The following is a 22,022-nucleotide window of genomic DNA, read 5'->3' on the forward strand; positions in this document are numbered from 1 at the left end:
GTGAACATGACGTAATCTATGCCGAAATAGAAGTATAATAATGTACACCTGAAATTTATACAATGTTATAAACCGATGTTACTGCAATAAACAAAAATTAAAATTAAAAAAACAAAAACTTCTGGCAATTTATGTCCACAGAATATGTTACTTTCCTCACTAATTTTGAATTCTTTGTGGTCACTTTGCATGATGTTGTGAAGAATTTTCTTTCCCCAACATACTAAATAAGTCACCTTTTTACTTTAAACTTAAAATAAAATAGAAACACATAACATGTTCAGTATAAAAATCTTCAGATGATTCAGAAATGTATAATATAGTAAGTGAAAATTCTTTGTAATACCCCCTCTCCAGTCCACTCTGAGATAACTACTTTTCACAGTTTGGTGTATACTCTTTCAAATCTTAATTTTTCTTTTTAAAAAATAAGTTAAAATTTTAATTATGCAGTATTTGAATATATGGAAGAACACATGTAACATATGCAAGTTTTGGAGCATAGTAATGGAACTAATACCCATGAGCCTACCATCCATGATCTTCTAGTAGAATTTAGTAAGTATTCTAAACTTTTTCTTAGAATTTCCATTGTTCCTTGAGTGATAGGATTTTTTCTTCATGAAACTAGTGAATTGCAGGGGTAGGTATGAAGTCTTCTGTTTGTTTTGGGATCTACACAGCTATTAGTCTCACTCTCGGATATGTTAGATACCAGTGAATGAAACCTGGTTGTTTGCCCCTAAGAGACCTCATCCCACCTGGGTTTTAGGGAAAGACAATTTGGCCTTTCTGCAAAAAAAAAAAAAAAAGGAAAGGAAAACAATTATTATTGAAAGGGAGTGTAATTTGCAGTGTTTGGAAGATAGCATCCTTTTTCTTTGTGTAGAAATTTACTTTCTCCAGAGCTTATAGATTCCTAGGATGTTTCTGCAATTAAGACTGCTGTACTCTTATTCAGGTAACTGAGATGTGAGGTTGGCAATGACTAAAGCTTTGTCAGCTGTATTGTAAGGTAGTTTAAAGCATTAGAGTGCTCATGTATATCCTTAGTAGAAATGAAAACTTTTTAGCAGTTGCTGGACAGAAAGAGAATTGTCATACTCTTCCTACTTTCTCTTATGAAGCTTTGAGGCTCCAGACAAGTATTACAGACAAGAAATCCAAAGCTTGTGAGGTCAAGCTTATCCATTATATCTTGTTGTTTCCTCTTCCCCAGAGGCTTCTATATTTTCTGGAGTATTCTTGTTCTTAATGAGTAGATACCTAGACCAGACGGTATATTTGTGGGATCCAAGGAAGAACTAATGGGAGGATGCAGAAAGAATCAGGAGACGTGGCTCATAACCTAGACTCAGGTCAGAAGAGGACAAATACACAAATGCAGCAACTTGAATATGTTAATTTATGCAATAATCCTTGGTAGGCACATAGTGATACTCTGGAAATAGAGAGGAAAATGCTGAGGTGGTAGAAGAATAAGCAAAAAAGTTTAGAGATGAGCTTTAAGGAGCTAATTGAAATGTGTTGATTGAAAGGAAAGAGTATTCATAGTAGGATAAATAAAAAGTATGGGGAGAGGATTAAAAAGATGCCAAATTATATGTCGAGCATATTGGCTTGGAGGGAGCAGGGCGATGTCAAAGCTGTACTTGCTAATGTGCAGAAGGAAGCGAGTCCCTCTGCTGTACACAGTTTTCTTCAAACAGTGAAGATACACAGCTGGCCCAGTTGGACAGATTCACTCCTTTGGTAAAGTAAGAGCCTTTAGGAAAAGTAAGAGCCTTTTCTTACTTTTACTTCAGATCCGTAGTGTCCTTTTTGTCACCTGTTGCCCTTTCTGCTTTTAAATCCATTGTAGGATTGAAGGTTTTGTGCCAGTTAAAATTTTGGTGGCTATGACTGGAGACCTAGTTCTGTGAGCACTAGAAGCAGGAGAGCAAGCCTTATGTCACTGATTGCTTTGGCTTATTTATCTAGGACCACATGCCCTGCAGGAAAATAGGATTGTATGGCCAGCTGGGCTCTGTCCTGCAGATTCTCCCACCTCATCAATTTCCTCTGTTTTCCCGTCTCATTTCTAAAATCCCAGAAGGTGGAGGTCCAGAGCTCATATTCCTTCTTTGCAGTCTTTCTTCCACCATTTACCACTTTATCTGAGTCACATATTTCTGGCTCTTGCATTAAAGTATCCTAATCATTCCGGTGTTCCCCCGATAGCTGATTCTTGGTTACCTCAAACCTAGGACTTTCCCGCACACTTTATTTATTTTTTTAAGGAACCACATGCATGAGGTTTGTTTTTGTATCAAAAGATACAGTGTATGTTATAAAAAACAAGTTTTTTTCTCTACCCTATTCTTTAACCATTCAGTTTTTGCCCAGAGGCAGCCACAGTGACCATTTATTGTGGATTTCTTTAGAAAGACTTAATGCGTTCACAAACATATACATGTGTGTATATGTATGTGTATGCATATACTTATACATATACATACCCCCTCACGAATGGTAGTGGGCTTTGCACAGTTACCTGCCTTGCTTTTTTTTCCACTTAGCAGTATATATGATATATACGACATGTAGAGAACCAGTCCCTATTAATGGACATTTTTAAAATTGAGATAAAGTTCATTTGCATAAGATTAACCATTTTAAAGTGTACAATTCAGTGACATTTAGTACATTCACAATGCTATGGAACCATCACCTCTTTATAATTTCAAAACATTTTCATCACCCCTAAAGGAGTCCCCGTACCCTAAGTGTCACTCCCCATTCGTCCCCTACCCCCAGTCCCAGGCAATCACTAATCTACTTTCTGTCTCTATGGATTTACCTATTCTGGATATTTCATATAAATGGAATTATACTGTGACCTTTTGTGACTGGCTTTTTCAGTTACCATAATGTTTTCAGTGTGCATCCAAGTTGTAGCATGTATCAGTCCTTTATTCTTTTATATGGCTAAATATTTCATTATATGAATATACCACCTTTTGTTTATGCATTCATAGTTGATGGACATTTGGGTTTTTTTTCCAACTTTTGGCTATTATGAGTAGTGCTGCTGTGAACAATTGTGTACAAATATTTGTTTGAGTATCTGTCTTTTGTTCTTTTGGGTATATACTAGGATTTGAAATGCTATTAATGAACATTTAAGTTGCTTCCAATATTTACTGTTACAGTGCTGAAGTTGATATCATTTTACATATATAATTTCATACATGTATACATATTGGATGAAAAGCTGGTATTGAGATTACTAGATCAAAGCGTTCTGCATTTAACACTTTGGAAGGTATTACAGAACTGTCCTCTATAGAGGCTGTATTGTTTTCACCACCACTAGCAAAATGTGAGAGTACTTTCTCCTCCCTTAGTCTTTTGGTATAGCCAGCCTTCCTCCAAATCACACTGCAGAGAGCACAGTGAAAACAGCTACAGGCGACAGTTTCTGTGCTGTGATTCACTCAGAATCTCCTTCCTGCTTGCCTGCTTAGCCTGTCATTCCCTCTTCTTCTTTCCTGGTCCTCTTATTTCCTGACTTCCTATTTTGGCTCTTGATAACTGGGCCCTCCTATTTGTTTGTTGTCCTGTTCAAACTTCCTTCTCTGGTTTATCAACTTGTATTTATGCTTATATTTTAATTTTGGGCAGTTCCTTTCAGTTCATTTTCAATAGTAATATTTTGGAAATAGGAAAGTGTTGAGGTGACAGAGGAAGAAACAAATGGTTAAGAATGGCATCCAGTTTGTTCAGGAATGCTTTCCAGAGGAGATGAGTTTAGAGATGACTTTTGAAGAAGCTAATTGGAATGTATTAATTGAAAATAAAGATATTTATAGTAGGATAAATGAAAAGTATCAAGGGAGGATTCAGAAGATAACCCACTCCACTCCCTCAGTCCTGGCCAAGGAACCTCTTACTGGCCAGAACATCCTCCTTCCTAGGTGGTGGGAGTAAAGGATCAGTCAATCCACAGCTTCTGCTACCTCTAGTCCAGGACTAGGACTCTCAGAGACAGGAAAATATACTAGATATGGACTCCTTAGACTGTGCAGGGAGTCTTATTTTAGTAGCAGGGCAGTGCAGTGGGTCTAGGACTTCTGTCTGTACAAGTGAGTGATGAGTTTTACACTGTACGTGTCATATCAGTGGAAACAGCTGATATTGATGCTGGTTATAGGTGCTGGCAGACTAACAGAGAAAAGAGAGAAACTGTAACGATATGGTTTGGCTTATAAAAATAATGTTAATTGTAGTCTTCTGACTCCCTCATTTATTTATTTCTATCCTGCCTTTTTCCAGAAAGAATGAGGTGGCTAATTGTCGTCATTACATCAACTTATTATTATCTGTGTTCAATTACTATGCCACACGGTTATGCTTGTTAAAAATGTCAGATTGGGGCCGGCTCGGTGGCGCAAGCAGTTAAGTGCGCACGCTCCCCTGAGGCAGCCCAGGGTTCGCTGGTTCGGATCCCAGGCGTGCACCGACGCACCGCCTGGAAAGCCATGCTGTGGTGGTGTCCCATATAAAGTGGAGGAAGGTGGGCACGGATGTTAGCCCAGGGCCAGTCTTCCTCAGCAAAAAAAAACAAAACAAAAACAAAAACAAAAAAGAGGACGATTGGCAGATGTTAGCACAGGGCTGATCTTCCTCACACACATACACACAAAAAATGTCAGATTAATGTTTCAGAGTTTCATTTGATGGCCACGCTTAAGCGCCTAACCTGGGCTCAGTGTTTGTTACATATATATATATATATATATATATATATATAAAAAACGGTCTGTTATTCTCATAAAAGCATGATCATCTTATGGCTTCTTATTATAGGTTTCCTTGGTACAAAGTGGTAAGAAATGAATTTGATAAAACGTGATTGACAGAATTGTTGTAGATATCAATAATTGATAGAATTGTTCATTACACAAACAGTTATTGGACAACTCTTCCTCATGCCAAGAACCATGCTAGGCTCTGGAGTTATAGAGATGCAAGTCCCTGACCTTAGTGAGCTCAAGTCCAGAGAGGAAGAAACATGTAACTAGTACCATGTGATTAGTGAATGGTAGGGGAGTCTAAAGGAAGAAAATTTAATCCTCTCTGGACTCGAGCTCAGTAAGTCCATAAATTTGGGATGGTTAGGAAAGACTTCCCAGAGAAAATGATAGCTAAATTTTAAAAATTTAAAAAATCAGTCCAAGTTCATAGATTACATTGTGGTTCATTCTTTGTGTTTTACATTCCACGGGTTTTGACAAATGTATAATGACACATATCCACCCTGATAGTATCACACAGAATAGTTTCACTGCCCTAAAATTCCCTTGTGCTCTACTTATTCATCCCTCCCTCCCCTCAAATCTCTGGCATAAATTGAGTTTTGAAAGATGAGTAGAAGTCAGTTAAGTAAAGAAGGAGAAAACAGTTTATGATACTAGGACACTAAGATGAAAAAGCATGACTTAAGTGTGTCGAAAATTCTGGAAGGCTTGAGGGCAGGGGATAAGAGTAGGGAAGGTTCAGAGATGAGGCCAGAGAAGGGTTTTGAATGCCATAGCAAGCTGTTTATATTTTACCTTGAAGATAGCAGGGAGCCTTTGAAGACTTTATGCAGAGGAATGAAACAAGCAGATGGTGGTGGTTGTAGTGATATGAGCAGTTTGTTTGATGCGTTAAAAAAATCTATTTAATTGTAGAATAGAACATGGATATATAGACAACCTCATGAAACAAATGTTTTGTTTAATGAATTAATATAAGATAGGCAAAAAATAAACCTTTACTTGGTACCCTGGAAAGCCCTCCACATGCACCTTCCCAATCACAATCTCCTCCTTTCTGAAAGTAACTACTATCTCGACTTTTATGATAGTGACTTCCTTTGCTTTTTTTTTTTTTTTTGAGGAAGATTGACCCTGAGCTAACATCTGTTGCCAGTCTTCCACCTTTTTTCCTTTTTTCTCCCCAAAGCCCCAGTAGATAGTTGTATGTCATAGTTGTACATCCTTCTAGTTGTTCTGTGTGGGACACCGCCTCAGCATGGCTTGATCAGCATTGTGTAGGTCCTCGCCCAGGATCCAAACCGGCCAACCCTGGGCCACCAAATCAAAGCAGTCGAACTTAACTGCTACACCACTGGGGCCGGCCCCTGCTTTTCTTTATATTTTATCACTCAAATGTGTGTCACTAAACCTTAGAGTTTATCTTTGCCTTTTTTCTCTTTTTGATATACCTTATAATTCTTTTTTAATCTATGGGTTCTTCTTCTATCTTTTAAGTTTTTCCTTTCAGTTTTTTATGGAAGCCATCAAACCATTTGATTACATGGTTTTGTTTGACTTATGGAGTTTCCCATATTCTGAATTTTGCTCAGTACCTCCGTTGGTGTAGTTTAACACACTATACCATGTAGTAGTGTAGCTTTTATATTAAAAATAAGGAGTGGATGTTGAACATTTCAAAATGCATTAATAGTACTTACTCAGTTGTTCATGGGTATTTTCCTTTGAGTTATTAATGTGATGAATGCATTAATCAATTTCTATTAATAAATCATCTTTGCCTTCCTGTAATGTACCCTACTTGATTATGGTAAATTATTCCTTTAATATAATGCTACGTTTGATTTACTTGTATTTTATTTTGGATTTTTATATCTATATTCACAAGGAAGTTGGTCAATAGTTTCTTTTCTTTTTGTTATTCCCCATGTTAGGTTTGAAGTGCTTTTCTTAATTATAGGTTCTTTACTCTTTTCCATGGAAAGAGAGATTCTGTGGTACTTACCTAATCTACTGTCTTGAAAAAGGAAAGGGAATAATTTCTAATGTTTGGCTTTATTGTCCTTTGTGAGCCACCTGGTAATTACTACAATTTGGTACTTGATAGGTGACTCCTGTCATTGCCTAGACATATGGCTGTTCACTTGAAGTCTGGGGCTCAAATAGCCTCTCATTTCATTGTTATGGAAAAATTGACCAGCACTGCACTATTAATTGGTGATGTAACAGTTGCTTAGGGGTGTTTTTTTTGATAACCATAGACCTTATTTTTGAATGTGTCTATTTCTGCTTTCTTACATTTCCACTAGAAACAAGACGAAATAGGCAGAAGAAGCCTGTGAGTATATTGCTATAGCCTAGTCAACAGGGATAAGTATAGAAGCTTTGCCTTCTAAGAAAGAGGATTCATCTTTAATTGGGTCCTGAACCTGCTAGAATTTTTTCACTTACCTGTACAATCACGTTGAACTGGTCGTCGAGCTCAGTAGGATAGTGCATCTGACTGCCTCCTTCCATCAGTGCAGGAGCACTGTGCTTCTGTCTGAGACTGGCTTTGTTCATATAGGAAATTCTACAGCTGTGTTTTTTAAAATGTAATTCAAGAATCATTGGTATGAGAGTCCTCAAATTGCTTATTGAAAAGGCAGTTTCCAACAACAACAATGAAAAATGCAAATTTCTAAGCTACTCCAGGTATTTTGAATTAGAATCTCTAGGAGTGGGGTCTAGGAATCTGCACTTTAAACAAGAGTCTCAAGTAATTCTTATAAAAACACTGTTTTCTAAGTTTAAGAAGAACCTGCTTTATTTAGTTATCTCCTTCAGTATAGGATTTCTCTGCTGAGCATTGGGAGGAACATAAAGGAAGTCTAAGACTTGGATATTACACACTCAAGGAACTTAGAACCTAGGCTAGGAATGGTATGGATTGGACAAAGGCAAGCAATAAAATAATCAAGTTTTAAGGCAAGTGTTTTTTAAAAATCAACTTTATTGAGATATAATAAACATACAAAAGAATCACCCATTTGAAGTACAGTTTGATTAGTTTTGACAGATGTGTATACCAATGAAACTACCACCACAATCAAGATACAGAGCATTTCCATTATCTTTAAATGTTTCCTCATACCCTTTGCATTCATCCTTCTCCCCACCTCTGGCTCCAGGCAACCACTGATAGGCTTTCTATCACTACAGATTAAATTTGGTGTTCTAGAGTTGTATATAAATGGGACCATACAGTATGTACTCTTTTGTGTCTAGCTTCCTTCACTTAGCATAAGGATTTTGAGATTCATCCATTTTGTTAAATGTATCAGTAATTCGTTTCTTTTTATTTACTGAGGAGTGTTCTATTATATGGATATACCACATTTTGTCTATCCATTCACCTGTTGATAGGCATTTGGGTTGTTTCTAGTTTTCATGAATAATATGAACATTTGCATGATCATATGTTTTCATTTCTTTGGGTTAAATACCTAGGAGTGGAATGGCTGGATCATATGGGCAGGTGTATGTTTAACTTTTTAAGAAACAGGCAGATGGTTTTTATTTTGATAACAGAGACACTGTACTATAGTCATTGAGCATTGTTTAAGAGAGTTGTTTAAGTGGAACTTAAGAAAGGGTACCAACTATATAAGGGAGGATAGGGAATGTTTACTGAGTAGTTACCATTTGTCTAGCACATGGTAGTTAAATGCTACACACATGATTTTCAATACTTATGCAAATTTGAGAGGTAAGTGGTATTACTTTTCACATTTATAAATGATGAACAAGTGGAGAGAAGTTAACCAGCCTAAGGTCACACAGCTAGTAAGTGACGGCTTTGAATCTAGGTTTATCTGGTTCCAAAACTCAAACCATTTCCGTTATACACTCCCATGGGAGTGGAAGTGAAGGATATTCCAGCTTCAAAAGTTGGGGGACAGATAGGGGAAATTGTGCTCATTCCTCTCTCCATCTCCTGAGTATGGCAAGCATAGGAACTGTGACAATACTTGTTTGCCAGTAACAAAAGTTTTGTTGTGGGGGACTGGTTAACAGTGAGGTTTGAAATTTATTGGGTATCAGATTATAGAGGGTTTTGAAAGCCAGGAAGATAAATATACTGTTTTATAAAGAGTGAGCTAATGATGTGATTAGAAGCTGGGCTTAGGAAATTAGTGTCGTTGCCATCTGCTGAGTATATTGAATGGGACAGAGATTAGAAGTTCATAAGTCCAAGCAAAACTCTACTGTAATAATTCAGGCATGAGGTAATAAGTTCCCTGGTAAGGACAGTGAAACCAGTGAGGAAGGGACAATAGGGAGGAGACTTCAGTGGAATTAACTGCTAAGCTTGTTGACAGATGGGACATGGGAGATAAGGAGAGAGGAATTTTAGGAATGGTCCTATGATTTCTGGTTTTGAAGTGTCTGGAGTTCAGTGGTTTTGGACTTGAGGTATACTTGGTGTGCTAACATATCTGAAGAGAGCTGTTAACATTGTAAATTCAGTGTCATTGCCAATGGAGGCTCTAGTTTTCTTGACTGCCTGACTCTTAGCATCAGGTGCCACTGAGCTAGAGGATAATTAGTTATTCATTTGTTAAGTATGTGAACTGGAGAGGTTTGAGGCTCTACGGAGGTGGGAAACATTGGCATGCTCATTAAAATTGTCAGTTGGACGGTCATGTGATACGTGTTGAGAATTTGAGAATGTTGCTGGTTTTCTAATCTCTTGGTGTACTCAGAGTTTTTTCTGTGACACATTTGGCCATTGTCTTTTCCCTGTTTGCTTCCTCTTTGGCATCCTGTGACAAGCAGTACCCTCCACCTAGCTCACATTGAACATTTTACTGTATGAAGTATGGAATCTCTTGATTCTCCTTCTTCCATTGCATGTGCTTTCATTTGCTTCTAAACGGTCTATACCCTAGCTTTCACTCATTAAAATTTCTTTCATTAAAGTTATTGTAACCTCTTTGTTTCTAAATCTAGTAGGCCTTTTTCAGTTTTATTTTGACTACTCTGTAGCACTTAACACTTGTTGACCACTCTCTCCTTGAAACCTTGTTTTTCCTGACTTCAGGGACCACACTGCCATGGTTTTCTTCCTCTCTGGCTTCTTCACAGGCTCCTTTATGGACTCTTCTTTTATTTTTTTTTAAGTCAGATTTGTTAAGATATAATTTACATACAGTAAAATTCTCCCTTTTAGTATATAGTCTTATGAGTTTTGGCAATCACATACAGTCATGTAACCACAACTATAGTCAAGAAATAGAGCAGTTCCATCAATCCTAAAAGTTCCCTAAACCCCTTTGTAGTCAACCTCTCTCACTGCTGGCCCATGAAAACCACTAATCTGTATTCTGTCCCTATAGTGTTGCCTTTTCCAGAAAATCATATAAATGGAATCATGTAGTATGTAGCTTTTTGAGTCTGACTTGTTTCACTTATCATAATGCAGTTGAGATTCATCTCTGTGTGTCACTAGTTCATTTCCTTGTATCCCTGAGTAGTACTCTACTGTATGGATGTACTACAGTTTGTTTATCTGTTCATCAATTGAAGGTCACTTGTGTTTCCAGTTTTTAGTGAATATGAATTAAGCAACTGTAGACATTTAGGTACAGGATTTTGTGTGAACATGGTTTTATTTCTCTTGGGTAAATATATAGGAGGGGAATTGCTGGGTTGTATGGTATGTGTATAACTTAATAAGAAATGCCTAGATTGTTTTCCAAGGTGGCCTACCACTTTGCATTCTTGCCAACGATGTATGAGTGTTCCAGTTACTCCACATCCTCACCAACACTTTGTATTGTCAGTTCTTCTTTTTATAATTTGTGTCTTCTTTTTAAATGTGTCTGTTCCTTAGGTTCCCCCCCTCCTTTTATGTAGTCTTTTTTTCCTCTCATCCTGCATTCGCTGCCTTATTATTCTTATTTACTTACTTTTTAATTTTTATCTGTTCATTTACAAATATTTGTTGAGCTTCTACTTTGTTCCAGGCACTGTTTAGGCACTGAAGATAAAGCAAAGAACAAAGCAGAAAAATTCCTGTCCTTGTGGGTAGCTTGTATTCTGGAAACTTCCAAGTCTTCTGCTCTGCATCTCTTTTCTCAGCTCCACACCTGTATATCCAGCTGTCTACCAGAGATACTCATTTGAGATGTCCAATAGATACCTCAGAGTCAAAATATCTAACACTGAATTCATCATCTCCCTCAACCTGCCCCTCTTTTGTATCTCTCTTCTTAATGACTGATGTCATATCCACTCAGTAGCTCAAGCTAAAAACCTAGGCAATATTGTTTAGTCCTTATTCTCCTCACTTCCCACATTCAATTAATTATTAAACCCTACTGATTTTACCTCCAAAATATCTCATTAATGTATCCACTTCACTCCCTCTGCCGCTTCTCTAGTTCAAGCCATCATCAGGTCAGTGCAATAGCTTCCTTACCAGCCTCCCTGACACCAGTCTCCAGTCCCCTTACTCTACCAACTATTGGCCACACTGCATGGTGCACCGTTCTCTTTCTAAAAGGACAAATTAGATCCTGTCTCTCTGCTTCTTAAGAGCTGTGATAGCTCTGTATTACCCTCCAGATAATTCCAAATTCCTAACATTACTAAATTTCTAAACATTACTTAGACTCCTTTGATCTTTTATAACCCTAGCCTCTCACTCAGATATGCTAGAACTGTTTTCAGTTCACTGAAGGTGCCTTTGCATATATAATCTCCTTTTCCTGGAATATTTCTCCTCTCCCTTTCTCGGTACTTATGCCTAGCAAAGCCTGCCTATCCTCAGTAATTGTTCTACTGGCTAGTGAGATGTTTTATTGCATTTTTGGGGTGGGGAAGGAAACTTCCTTGATTAAACTGGTGTTATTTCTCTTATAATGGTACCAGGCTGAAGTGAGAATAGGGAACTGGTTGGTCAGAGAGCGTAACTGTTGTTATTTTCCTGAGTTAGGGATGGACCCAGTAGAGGAATCAGATCATTTGTTAGATTTATTCATTCAATGAATATTTATTAAGCACTTACTGTGTACAAGAAACTGCTGTGCAATGCTGTGGAGCATTCAAGGATGAGGCAGTATCCTGTAAGGAGAGGCTTCTTTGGGCCCAGAGTTTCATTGAGAAACATCATTGTCACTTGCCTGGAGCAATCTAGGTTGCTAGACATATTCTGAAGTTCTATGTGATTATTTTCCATTTTTCTTTTAAAAAGAAACAAGGTAGTTAGCCTCTAGCAGTTGCTATGGCAACTGTGCTATAGCCTGGGATAATTTTCTTCTAAACCTCCTCTCCCCCATGGCTAGAAAGTTAAATAAATTATTAAAATTAAAAAATGGCACACTAAACCAGCATATATCTTTTCTGAGGGGTGAGAAGAAGAGACATAGGTGGCAGGAAGAAGGTGGCAGGAAGAAGGTAAGTACATAGGAGGAAAACTGACTCTCAGTGCATAGTTAAATTAAACAGCCTGTGACTAATTAGTAATCCCATATCCCCAGGATTAGGAGTTTGCTTAGGTGATGAAACCAGCCTGCATTGGCATCATTTGATGCTTCCAGAATCTTGAGTCTTATGGCAGACTTTCAAGGGAGCCGCATCCTCAGAACTGAGGGCTTTCTAATCCAGACATTGACAGTCCCTCGGCAGACATTAGGACTGTCAGAGTATGCTGATCTTTCTGCCACCTATTTTTTTTTTTAAGATTTTATTTATTTACTTTTCCCCCAAAGCCCCAGTAGATAGTTGTCTGTCATAGCTGCACATCCTTCTAGTTGCTGTATGTGGGACGCAGCCTCAGCATGGCCGGAGGAGCGGTGCGTCGGTGCGCACCCGGGATCCGAACCCGGGCCGCCAGCAGCAGAGCGCGCGCACTTAACCGCTAAGCCACGGGGCCGGCCCTCTGCCACCTATCTTTTAGGAACCTATAATGCGAGCAAAAACCTGGCAACGTGACAAAACAACAATAAATGCTAACTGCACACCATGTTCCAGGGACCTGTGCTAAGCACTTTACGTGCATTTTTCTCTTATAACCCTTACAGTAACCAAGTGAGACTCATACTATCATTATTCTCAGGTTACAGATGAAGAAACATCTATAACTTTGTCAAGATCATATAGCTAGTACGTGGCAGAGCCAGAAGAACTTAGCTTTGACTTCAATACCCGTATTCTTAACTATGAAGCTAAATTAGTCCTTGTTTCTTGGGAAAAAGGCCTATTTTTAGTGATTTCTTTGTCACGTTAGTTGCCTCAAATTCAGTTTTGGATATGAGATAGGATTTAAATTTAATTAATATTGAATTTTTTATTTTGAAAAATGAATAGAAAATGTTTTCAGTTTTCTCCTATCATTCAAAGCTTCTGGGTGTTTTTTTATTTTGTGAGGAAGATTAGCCCTGAGCTAACATCTGTCACCAATCCTCCTCTTTTTTGCTGAGGAAGATTGGCCGTGGGCTATCATCCGTGCCCATCTTCCTCCACTTTGTATCAGACTCTGCCACAGCATGGCTTGACAAGCGATGCATCAGTGTGTGCCCGGGATCCAAACCACCCGCTGCTGCAGTGGAGCGCTCGCACTTAACCACTATGCCACTGGGCTGGCCCAAAGCTTCTGTGTTTAATGGATTTTTGTGTGTGTGTGTGTGTGAGGAAGGTTAGTCCTGAGCTAACATCTGTTGTCAATCCTCCTCCTTTTGCTGAGGAAGATTGGCCCTGGGCTAACATCCATGCCCATCTTCCTCTACTTTATATGGGACTCCGCCACAGCATGGCTTGACAAGTGGTACATCTGTCCATGCCCAAGATCTGAATCTGTGAACCCTGGGCCGCCGAAGCGGAGTGCGCAAACTTAACCACTATGCCACCTTAACTGCTAGGCCACTGGGCCGGCCCCTGTTTTAATGGATTTTATTGAAAATTTATAGACAGTTCTGAAAAAAGTGGCTATCTTTGAGCACCCAACAAGCTACAATGTTTTGTTACATATTGGAAGATTAGAGATTAATGCCATTCTTTGGCCTTTTAGCTTTCAATAGAAAGCAGCAAAATTGGACATCATTGCTTTCAGACAAGGGCATCACACTCTTTCCCACTGTATCGGATTTGAGCTTCTCGTGGATGTACTGTGGTAGGGTCTGGTTTGGTGAATAGAGAGATGAGGAAGGGTTTCTTAGAGGCAGGTCGAATTTTTCTCATTTTGAATAAGGAAGGGTATATCATCTCTGAAATGATGATGTTCTGAGAGAGACCTAGGCCAGAAGGAGGTTTAAAAGAGTATGGGAGCAGTAGTTTTTTGTTATTCTCTATATGGAGAATAGCAGAGAGCAAAAGTACTTTGTAGATTTGTCTTGTGCTTGGAAGCAGGGAGATGCTCTCTACATGTTGTAAAATTAATGGAATACAAGTAGAGTAGGCTCAAGTAAGGTAGGGTATATAATAATTGGCGGGATGGGGAAATGACTTGAAGTTTTCCTAAAATTGTCTCTGTTACTCTTCTTTGCTGCCACCTGTGGTTTTCTTAGGTCACTGGACCTATTTGGGCTGGGGAGAGCATCAGAGTACGTAAGAATTTGAATTCCTTATAATTTTCTTGATCTTACCCTTTAACATACTCCCTGTGAACTATGAAGCTGGATATTCATGCATACATGTATATGTAGTTTCATTCCCCTTGCCTCCTGTAGTTAATCTCAGGAGACATTACCTGCAGTGAAATGTTATATCCTTTCAGGCTGGTTTCTTGGAGACTGTGTGTGTGTGTGTGTGTGTGTGTGTGTGTGTGTGTGTGTGTGTGAGAGAGAGAGAGAGAGAGAGAGAGACAGAGAGAGAGAGAGAGAGAGAGAGAGAGAGAAATTTCAAACCAAAGTTGCAGTTATAATCCTGACAGGATCTCCTGACTTTTCTTTCCCACAGACAAGTAGTACCATCAGCCACCTAATGTAGGAAGCCCTTTCCTTTGGTCTCTTGGCTAAGGAGTGCAGTGACTAGAAGGACAAGTTTCATTCTGGGAGAGGTCATTGGTTTTGTGAAGTGAACAAGAGGCTGAGGACACGGTTTGACTTTCCTGGAAGCAGCCCGGCTAGGCTGGAGGCCGACTTAGTTTGAGAGCTTGAAGAGTGGGCAGCCAGTTCTTTCTAGCAAGATACACGGCGCTAGGCTGACATTGCTGGCTGTGTTACGCATCTGACAGGGGGTTTGGTTGAGTCCCAGGGATTAGGTATCCAATAGCTGCTAAGAGGGGCCAAATTTTGTCCTGTCCTTGGAATTTCTCAAGGAGCATGTATTTGTGGTTTGAATCCTGAGTATTTCCACTAAGGAACTGCTCAAAGGCAGCCTAAGAGAGCTCAGATAACTTGAAGGTTTTCAACTAGAAAAAAGTAACTAAGCCATGAATAAAAAGGTTCGCATTCTCTTTCCTTTCTTTTCTGGCTGATAAAGTTCTACCTGTACTCTGGATTTAAAATCAGGGACTCAATCCAGGAGCACCACAGACCAGAGAGCCTCATTGTTCAGTATTTCATTCAGTTTTCTTTGAGTGCCTATTCTGTGCCTGGGGCCCATCTTTGCCCCTGATTAGGTTACTTTCCCCAGCCTACTTCTCCAGGTTTATTTTCTATCATTCCCTTCCATGTCCTTTTATGTATCTGCCAAATGAGCTACAAAATGTTTCTCGAAAATATATGTAGTCTTTTGCATCATTGGGCCTTTACTCATGCCTTTGCTTTTATCTAGATTCTACAAAGTATTTCCCTTCCCCTTCCAATCTTCACCTATTGAACACCCACCAGTCTTTCAAAGTCATCCCGTCCATAAATCTTTCCCTGCTCACCCTAACAGGAAGTGACCTTACCTTCAACTCTTATAGGATTTGGTTTGTGCTCTTCTCAGGATAGTTACTTCCTTGCATTTATATTTGTATCCATATTTTCTCTCCCCTATTAGACTGACTCTGTATTCTGAATCTTCTGTATTGTTTAGCCATGCACTTGTAGGCACTCAATAAATATTTGAAAGAGTAAATTTTCCAGGGGCTTTTCAACTTGTGCCCTCAAACTAGCTCACAAGCCCTCCTTAGGCTGGGTAACCAAACCTGCGCTTCAGCTTCTCGTTCTCAGTGAAGCCAGGAGTTTTCTGTTCTAGCTGAAATGGTGCTGTGGGGTAGAGTGTAGAGCCAGTAAGAGATCGTCATGCGACACTAAAAGCAAAATTCTTTCATTCCGAGTTTCTCTTTAACTTCCCTTTTTAGTTTCTAATCAGCCTCAGTGGTGCCAGGAGGTTTACTTTCTAAGGGAATTGGGAGTGGTGTGGCGGGAGAAACCCTGGCCTTTGCCGTCTGCCTGTCTATTTGTCTCATCTCACTTGTATGTCCTTTCTCCTGTCCCCTCCTACTTTTCATATTCTCTTTTCTTCTACTCCCATTCTCTTCTTTCCATAGACACTTTGTTTCTTAATATTTGCCCTTTATTTCTTTAGTATAGAAATGTTGTCAGTCTTTAGGAAGGTTTTGGAGTATTCCTCCCTTTAGCCTAGCAAAATAAAAAAGCAGAGCGTTATTTAGGAGTAATAGGTCAGATGCAGTGAGAAATTAAGGGTCCATCCATGTAGTTTCTGGCTCTGGATCATGGGTTCCTGACTCTGGCAGAGCTACCGTCTTTGGCCTCATAATCAATAGGATTGTCTATCACTGCTCCCTCTTTGGAGACTCAATCTTGGTTTTCTGGGTTATGTGCTAAGACTTCTCCTGTCGGAGTTTAAGTAGACTTTTGGCTTGTCTTTTTGTTGCTGTTGCCCCCTCATCTGTATGCATGAATAATCCAGCCTGACTTGTTCACACTTACTCCTTCTGTGGGTTCAGAAAGAATAAAGTCTGAAAGGCATACTAGTTTTTGTCCCTTGATCCTTTCTTTCTAGTTTTCAGAAAAACAAATGCATCAAGGTCTAAAACCAGTGCCTCCCAAGTCTCTTTTTCCTAATGTGTGATCAGAATGCTTTGTAAGCACAGTGCTTTGCATTCCCTATTGTTTGAATAATATTGTTCCTCACCATTTGAAGGTCAGCCTCTTTCTCACACTGATTTTTTCCCCTGGAGTTCTGATCACTCTCCTCTTCTTTTCTTATGTTCACGTGTTACCTTAAACTCAAATGCTATTAGATCTCCTCCTTACCCCTTTTCCTAGCCTCACGTTGTTGCTGTAAACTCAGATGGGAAAAGCTCATAGGATCTTCTTACCCCCACTTCCAGCTGTGCCCACAAGTGTTATCTAGAATCCAGTGTTCAAATTTTCTTCCTTGCTTGTAAAACCCACATGTTTGTGCCCCCTGTTTCCTTTAGTGGAATTATTATCTATGGGTCATCTAACATAGAAGCCAAGGGGTCATTTCCCTATTACTTTCCATTTGTTCCCAAGTTTTATCATTTCTGTCTGGATTATTTTTTTCTAATTTATTAACGTTTTCTATTTCCACTGGGTGGATGCAGTTTCTTAACTCCTACATGAACAATTGTAAAAGCCTAATCTTATGGTCTGCAGAAGGCTTCCACTGCCCACATCACTACCAAGATTGAAAAATAATTACCAATATGAGAAGTCCATCATCTGCTGAAAGTCTCTCCATTTTGGGATGGTGAATGTTCCTTTTCCTCATTGTGAGCCAAATAGAACTTGGCAAGAAAGAACATATGGGACCTTGTTAATTATACACATATGGGGATGGTGTCAGAAATGGCTTCTCTATAAAATAAACTACAAAACACTATTCGGTTGAGCTCCCTTTCCAAGCACAGTGTTGCATATTTTTATTTTTGCTTGAATCAGGATTTGTAACTGTGGTCATTGTAGCTAACATCAAGAAAAAACTAGCCAGTCAGGTGCTGGCCTGAAAAGTAGAAATAATTCTATGAAATTGTAGTCACCGCTGTTAGATGAACTTGGCTGCATTGTCAGCAAGATCCCATTGGCAGTGCATACGTTTTCCTCTTCCCCTTTAGCCCAGGCTTTGGATGGAAATTCTGAGCCCAGGGTATAGGTGCTTGACAGGAATTGTTAGAAAAACCCTATATTGTAGCAAGACAGTAAGACTGCTGCTATTCTCAGCTGCATCTAGAGCTTTTGGCTTGATTTTAAGTCTTGGCTTTGACCTTCCTGATTTCCTGGACCAGCTTCTGATGTTGGACCTGCCTATGTGGTTTGGCCACGTATTTTTTTTTTTTTTGTGAGGAAGATCAGCCCTGAGCTAACATCCGTGCTAATCCTCCTCTTTTTGCTGAGGAAGACCGGCTCTGAGCTAACATCTATTGCCAATCCTCCTCCTTTTTGTCCCCCAAAGCCCAGTAGATAGTTGTATGTCGTAGTTGCACATCCTTCTAGTTGCTGTATGTGGGACGCAGCCTCAGCGTGGCCGGAGAAGCGGTGCGTCGGTGCGCCCCCGGGATCCGAACCCGGGCCGCCAGCACGGAGCGTGTGCACTTAACCACTAAGCCACGGGACCAGCCCTGTCCACGTATTTTTAAAGTCTGAAAACACCAAGCCAACTTTAAACAACAATTTCTCTTTTGTAAGATATGGAAAAGCTATTTTTTGCATATTGCCCCATTTTGATAATAGTAGATGACCAGAAGCCAGCCCTGGTGGTCTAGTGGTTAAGGTTCCGTGCTGCCATGGACCGATTCGTTTCCTGCTCAGGGAACCATACCACCCGTCTGTCAGTTGTCATACTGTGGTGGCTGCATGTTGCTGTGATGCTGAAACCTATGCCACCAGGATTTCAAATACCAGCAGGGTCACCCATGGTGGACAGATTTCACTGGAGCTTCCAGACTAAGACAGACTAGGAAGAAGAACCTGGCTACCCACTGCTGAAAAAATTGGCCATGAAAACCCTATGAATAGCAGCAGAACATTTTCTGATAGAGTGCCGGCAGGTGAGAGGATGGCGCAAAAATACTGGGCAGGGTTCCACTCTGCTGTACACAGGGGCGCTAGGAGTCGGAATCGACTCGAAGGTGCTAACAACAACAAAAGGGGACCAGAATTTGTTTATGACGTTTAAAAGCAGATTTTCATTAGAGTTATGATAGCTAGAGAAGTGGGAATGGCTGTGTGTTTGTATTGGAGACACAGTACCTGTGAGAAGGTGTGTGGGTGGGAGAAAACATTTTTGTGTAGTTAAAAGAGAAAGTGGGAAGAGAAAGAATTCCAGAGAATTCTGCATTGGGAAAATGCAACTTGGAACTCCTCTAAGAATCAGCATTGAAATTAAATGAAGAGTCTTATCTCATGTGAGAAGGAGAGAGACTTGTGGGTATTAATTGAGACAGTTCTGCACATGGCTTTGAGGTCACAGGGCTCAGGTGCAGCTCAGCTTGCTCTTGTTGTCAAAGTCCAGGCTTGTGGCTACCTAAGTTAGAAGCAGAAAAAAATTCTGAAGAACTAAATAAAGCTGGGGTGATTTGATTGACTGTGCTTATTCCACAGCTTTTGAAGATCCTGATAGTGCCGTCGATGACCGAGATAGTGACTATCGCAGTGAGACCAGCAATAGCATCCCACCTCCTTACCATACGACTTCCCAGCCCAATGCTTCTGTGTACCAGTTCCCTGTGGCTGTGCGATTGCCACAGCAGCTGCTAATTCAGGGCAGTTCCCGGGATTCTTGCAATGACTCTATGCAAAGTTATGACCTTGATTATCCAGAACGGCAGGCCCTCAGGTATGTATGGAAACAGAGCACTTCTTCTTCCTAGTATGCAGTTTTCAGGAGGCAACTGACAACCTTTGGGTGCTCTAACTTGAGGTGGTAGTGGAAGTACAGCAGTATAATAGGGCAGGCTACAGCCATTTTGTGTAGATTCTCAGTCTTTTTTTTTTCTCTTTCACACATTCACATTTATACATTTCCATCAGTAGTATTTCTCTTTATGATCAATGATTCTCAGCTGGTTAGAGCATGCCCACTTGGGGTAGATGGCTGAAAAACACCTACTCACCTCTCTGCCCAGCCCAGTGATTTGATACATCTTTCACCAAGATTAAAAAAGAAAATCACAGATGTTAAATGTTTGGATAATCCTTCCTACCTAAATATTTCCCTGGGAACTTCAGAAGAAAACTAGTATGATCTCTCCGTAGCAGATTCAGTACTTTTGCTGGAACTTTTTACAAATTTTAATTTCTTAAATGTATAAAATATTTACATGGTTAAAAAAATGTAAAGGTAAAGAATCTCCCACCCACACCTGTTGTCCTCCTCCACCCCATCCCCTTCCCGTCTCCTAGTTCTCACCACCCTTGTTTGTTTCTTATGTATCCTTCCATAGACTATTGTCATATAATTATGAGTATAAAAGCAAATACATACGTATATGCTCCTCCTTCTTCCCTCAACTTTGAAAACAATTTATACTTAAAATTTAGAGAAATAATACCATGAACACCCATATTCATGTTGCCTAGATTTACCAGTGGTGTTAACATTCCGCTATGTTTGCTTTATCTAATTCTCTCTAATATATTTATACATATACATTTTCTTTTTTCAGAACCGTTTGAAAGTAAGTTGCAGATATCATGTTACTTCACCAGGAAGTACTTCAGCATATAATTCCTGAGCAAAAGGACTTTCTCTTCCATAACCGCAATACTATAATCACACTTAAGAAATTTAATAATACAATGATATTATTTAATATATAGACCATATTTAAATTACTCCAGTTGTCCCAGTAATGTTCTGTATGTATATTTTTTCCTTTTTGATTCAGGAACCAATCAAGGATCATGGTACATTACATTTGGTTTTTCTGTTTCTGTAGCCTCCTATAATTGAACAAAATTCTCTTACTTTTTTTTTTTTTTTTTTTGTCTTTTAAGACATTAACATTTTTTGAAGAGTCCAGGCCGGTTGTTTTGAGAATGCCCCTTAATTTGGTTTTGTCTGATTGTTTCTTGATGTTTAGAATCAGGTTAAACATTTTTGGCAAAAACACTACATAGATGATGTTTCCTTCACAATGTATCAGCAGGCACATAATGTTACTTTGTCTCATTATTGGTGATGTTTAGTTTGATCTCACGCTTAAGAAATCTGGTATATATCAGATTTTTCCTATGTTTAAAGTTACCTTTCTCCTTTGTAATAAGGATATATGGGGTGATACCTGCGATTGGTCAATATTCTGTTTCCCCGACAAACTTTTACCCATTGATTTTATCATCCATTGATGATCCTTGCCTTGAATCAGTTATTTCATTGGTTCGAGGTTAAGTTTTTAAAAACCCTTCCCATTTAGCTCATACTTTTCCTTGCTAAAATTCACCATACCTTAGGACGATCTCATTTTTTTTTGCCTGCCTTTCCAAACTCTTGAATATTTATCCTGAGCCTCAGATGATTGTCTACCTGCTAGACAACATCCTCTGTCAGTTTACTATCATCTCTGAGAATATTTTCAGTGAAATTTTTTCATATATCAACCATCACATAGTATTCTCGCTCTTCATAATCTGATTCTAAAAAGATACATGCCAGGAATCCTTCTGTAGTTGGTTCCTACTCCTTGCTGGTTTGTTAATTGAGTATTTTCATATTTTATTCATTTGATTTTAGTTGTTTATATTGTCCTACTTTAAGAAAAAAAACATAATAGCAAAAAAAAAAAAAAAAAAAGCTTCTGGTCCTCTTTCCTCTCTGTATTTTTAAGCATTAGATGTGGAGGCCAGCCATAATAATGGCACATCAACCTAAATGACTACATACTCTTCTGGACAACCGCAGTTTACCTAATCAATTACCCTATTACCATTTGGTTGTTTCCTGGGCTACTACTATAATAAATAACTCGTAGAGGAGCATTAGTGATATACTTTAAGTTGCAAATTTTTTCCTAAAATTTTTCTTTAATTGGTCCCATATAAATTTGATTTTATTGTATCAGTATATGAAATGAAGTTAAAGAGTAAATATTTTTTCATGTCCAGCAGAGGAAAAATTAACGTGACTTTTAAGTAAACTTTTATTGTAGGCATTTTTAACTTAAATTTTTGAAATGATTTCTTCTTTATAAAGTTTTGAAGAAATTATATCATTAGCATTGATTTTTAAACTTTTCTATTACTGTAAATACTGAGTTCTTGGAAATAGTCTAAGTCCTTAAGTTACACAGTTTTTTAGGAAGAACATTTAAAATCCTTGAGGGAA

At 39.0% G+C, this 22,022-nt stretch overlaps 1 protein-coding gene across 7 annotated transcripts in view; it reads left to right on the top strand.

Annotated features, from left to right (window-relative positions):
* UNC13B (unc-13 homolog B) overlaps nt 1–22,022 on the top strand; it is a 304,136-nt gene that overhangs the window by 132,277 nt on the left and 149,837 nt on the right. For 5 of the 7 annotated variants that reach the window (XM_058523437.1, XM_058523441.1, XM_058523435.1 and 2 more), the window contains exon 8: nt 19,301–19,535. The exons of 1 other annotated variant lie outside the window; for it this stretch is intronic. In XM_058523437.1, coding sequence (XP_058379420.1) covers nt 19,301–19,535 — 235 coding nt within the window. Of the gene's footprint in view, nt 1–14,301; nt 14,384–19,300; nt 19,536–22,022 lie in introns of those variants that run through there. One more of the 7 variants, XM_058523439.1, reaches the window with a different exon arrangement.

The sequence above is a fragment of the Diceros bicornis genome, chromosome 28 (genome assembly GCF_020826845.1).
Source record: "Diceros bicornis minor isolate mBicDic1 chromosome 28, mDicBic1.mat.cur, whole genome shotgun sequence".
NCBI classification, from domain to species: domain Eukaryota; kingdom Metazoa; phylum Chordata; class Mammalia; order Perissodactyla; family Rhinocerotidae; genus Diceros; species Diceros bicornis.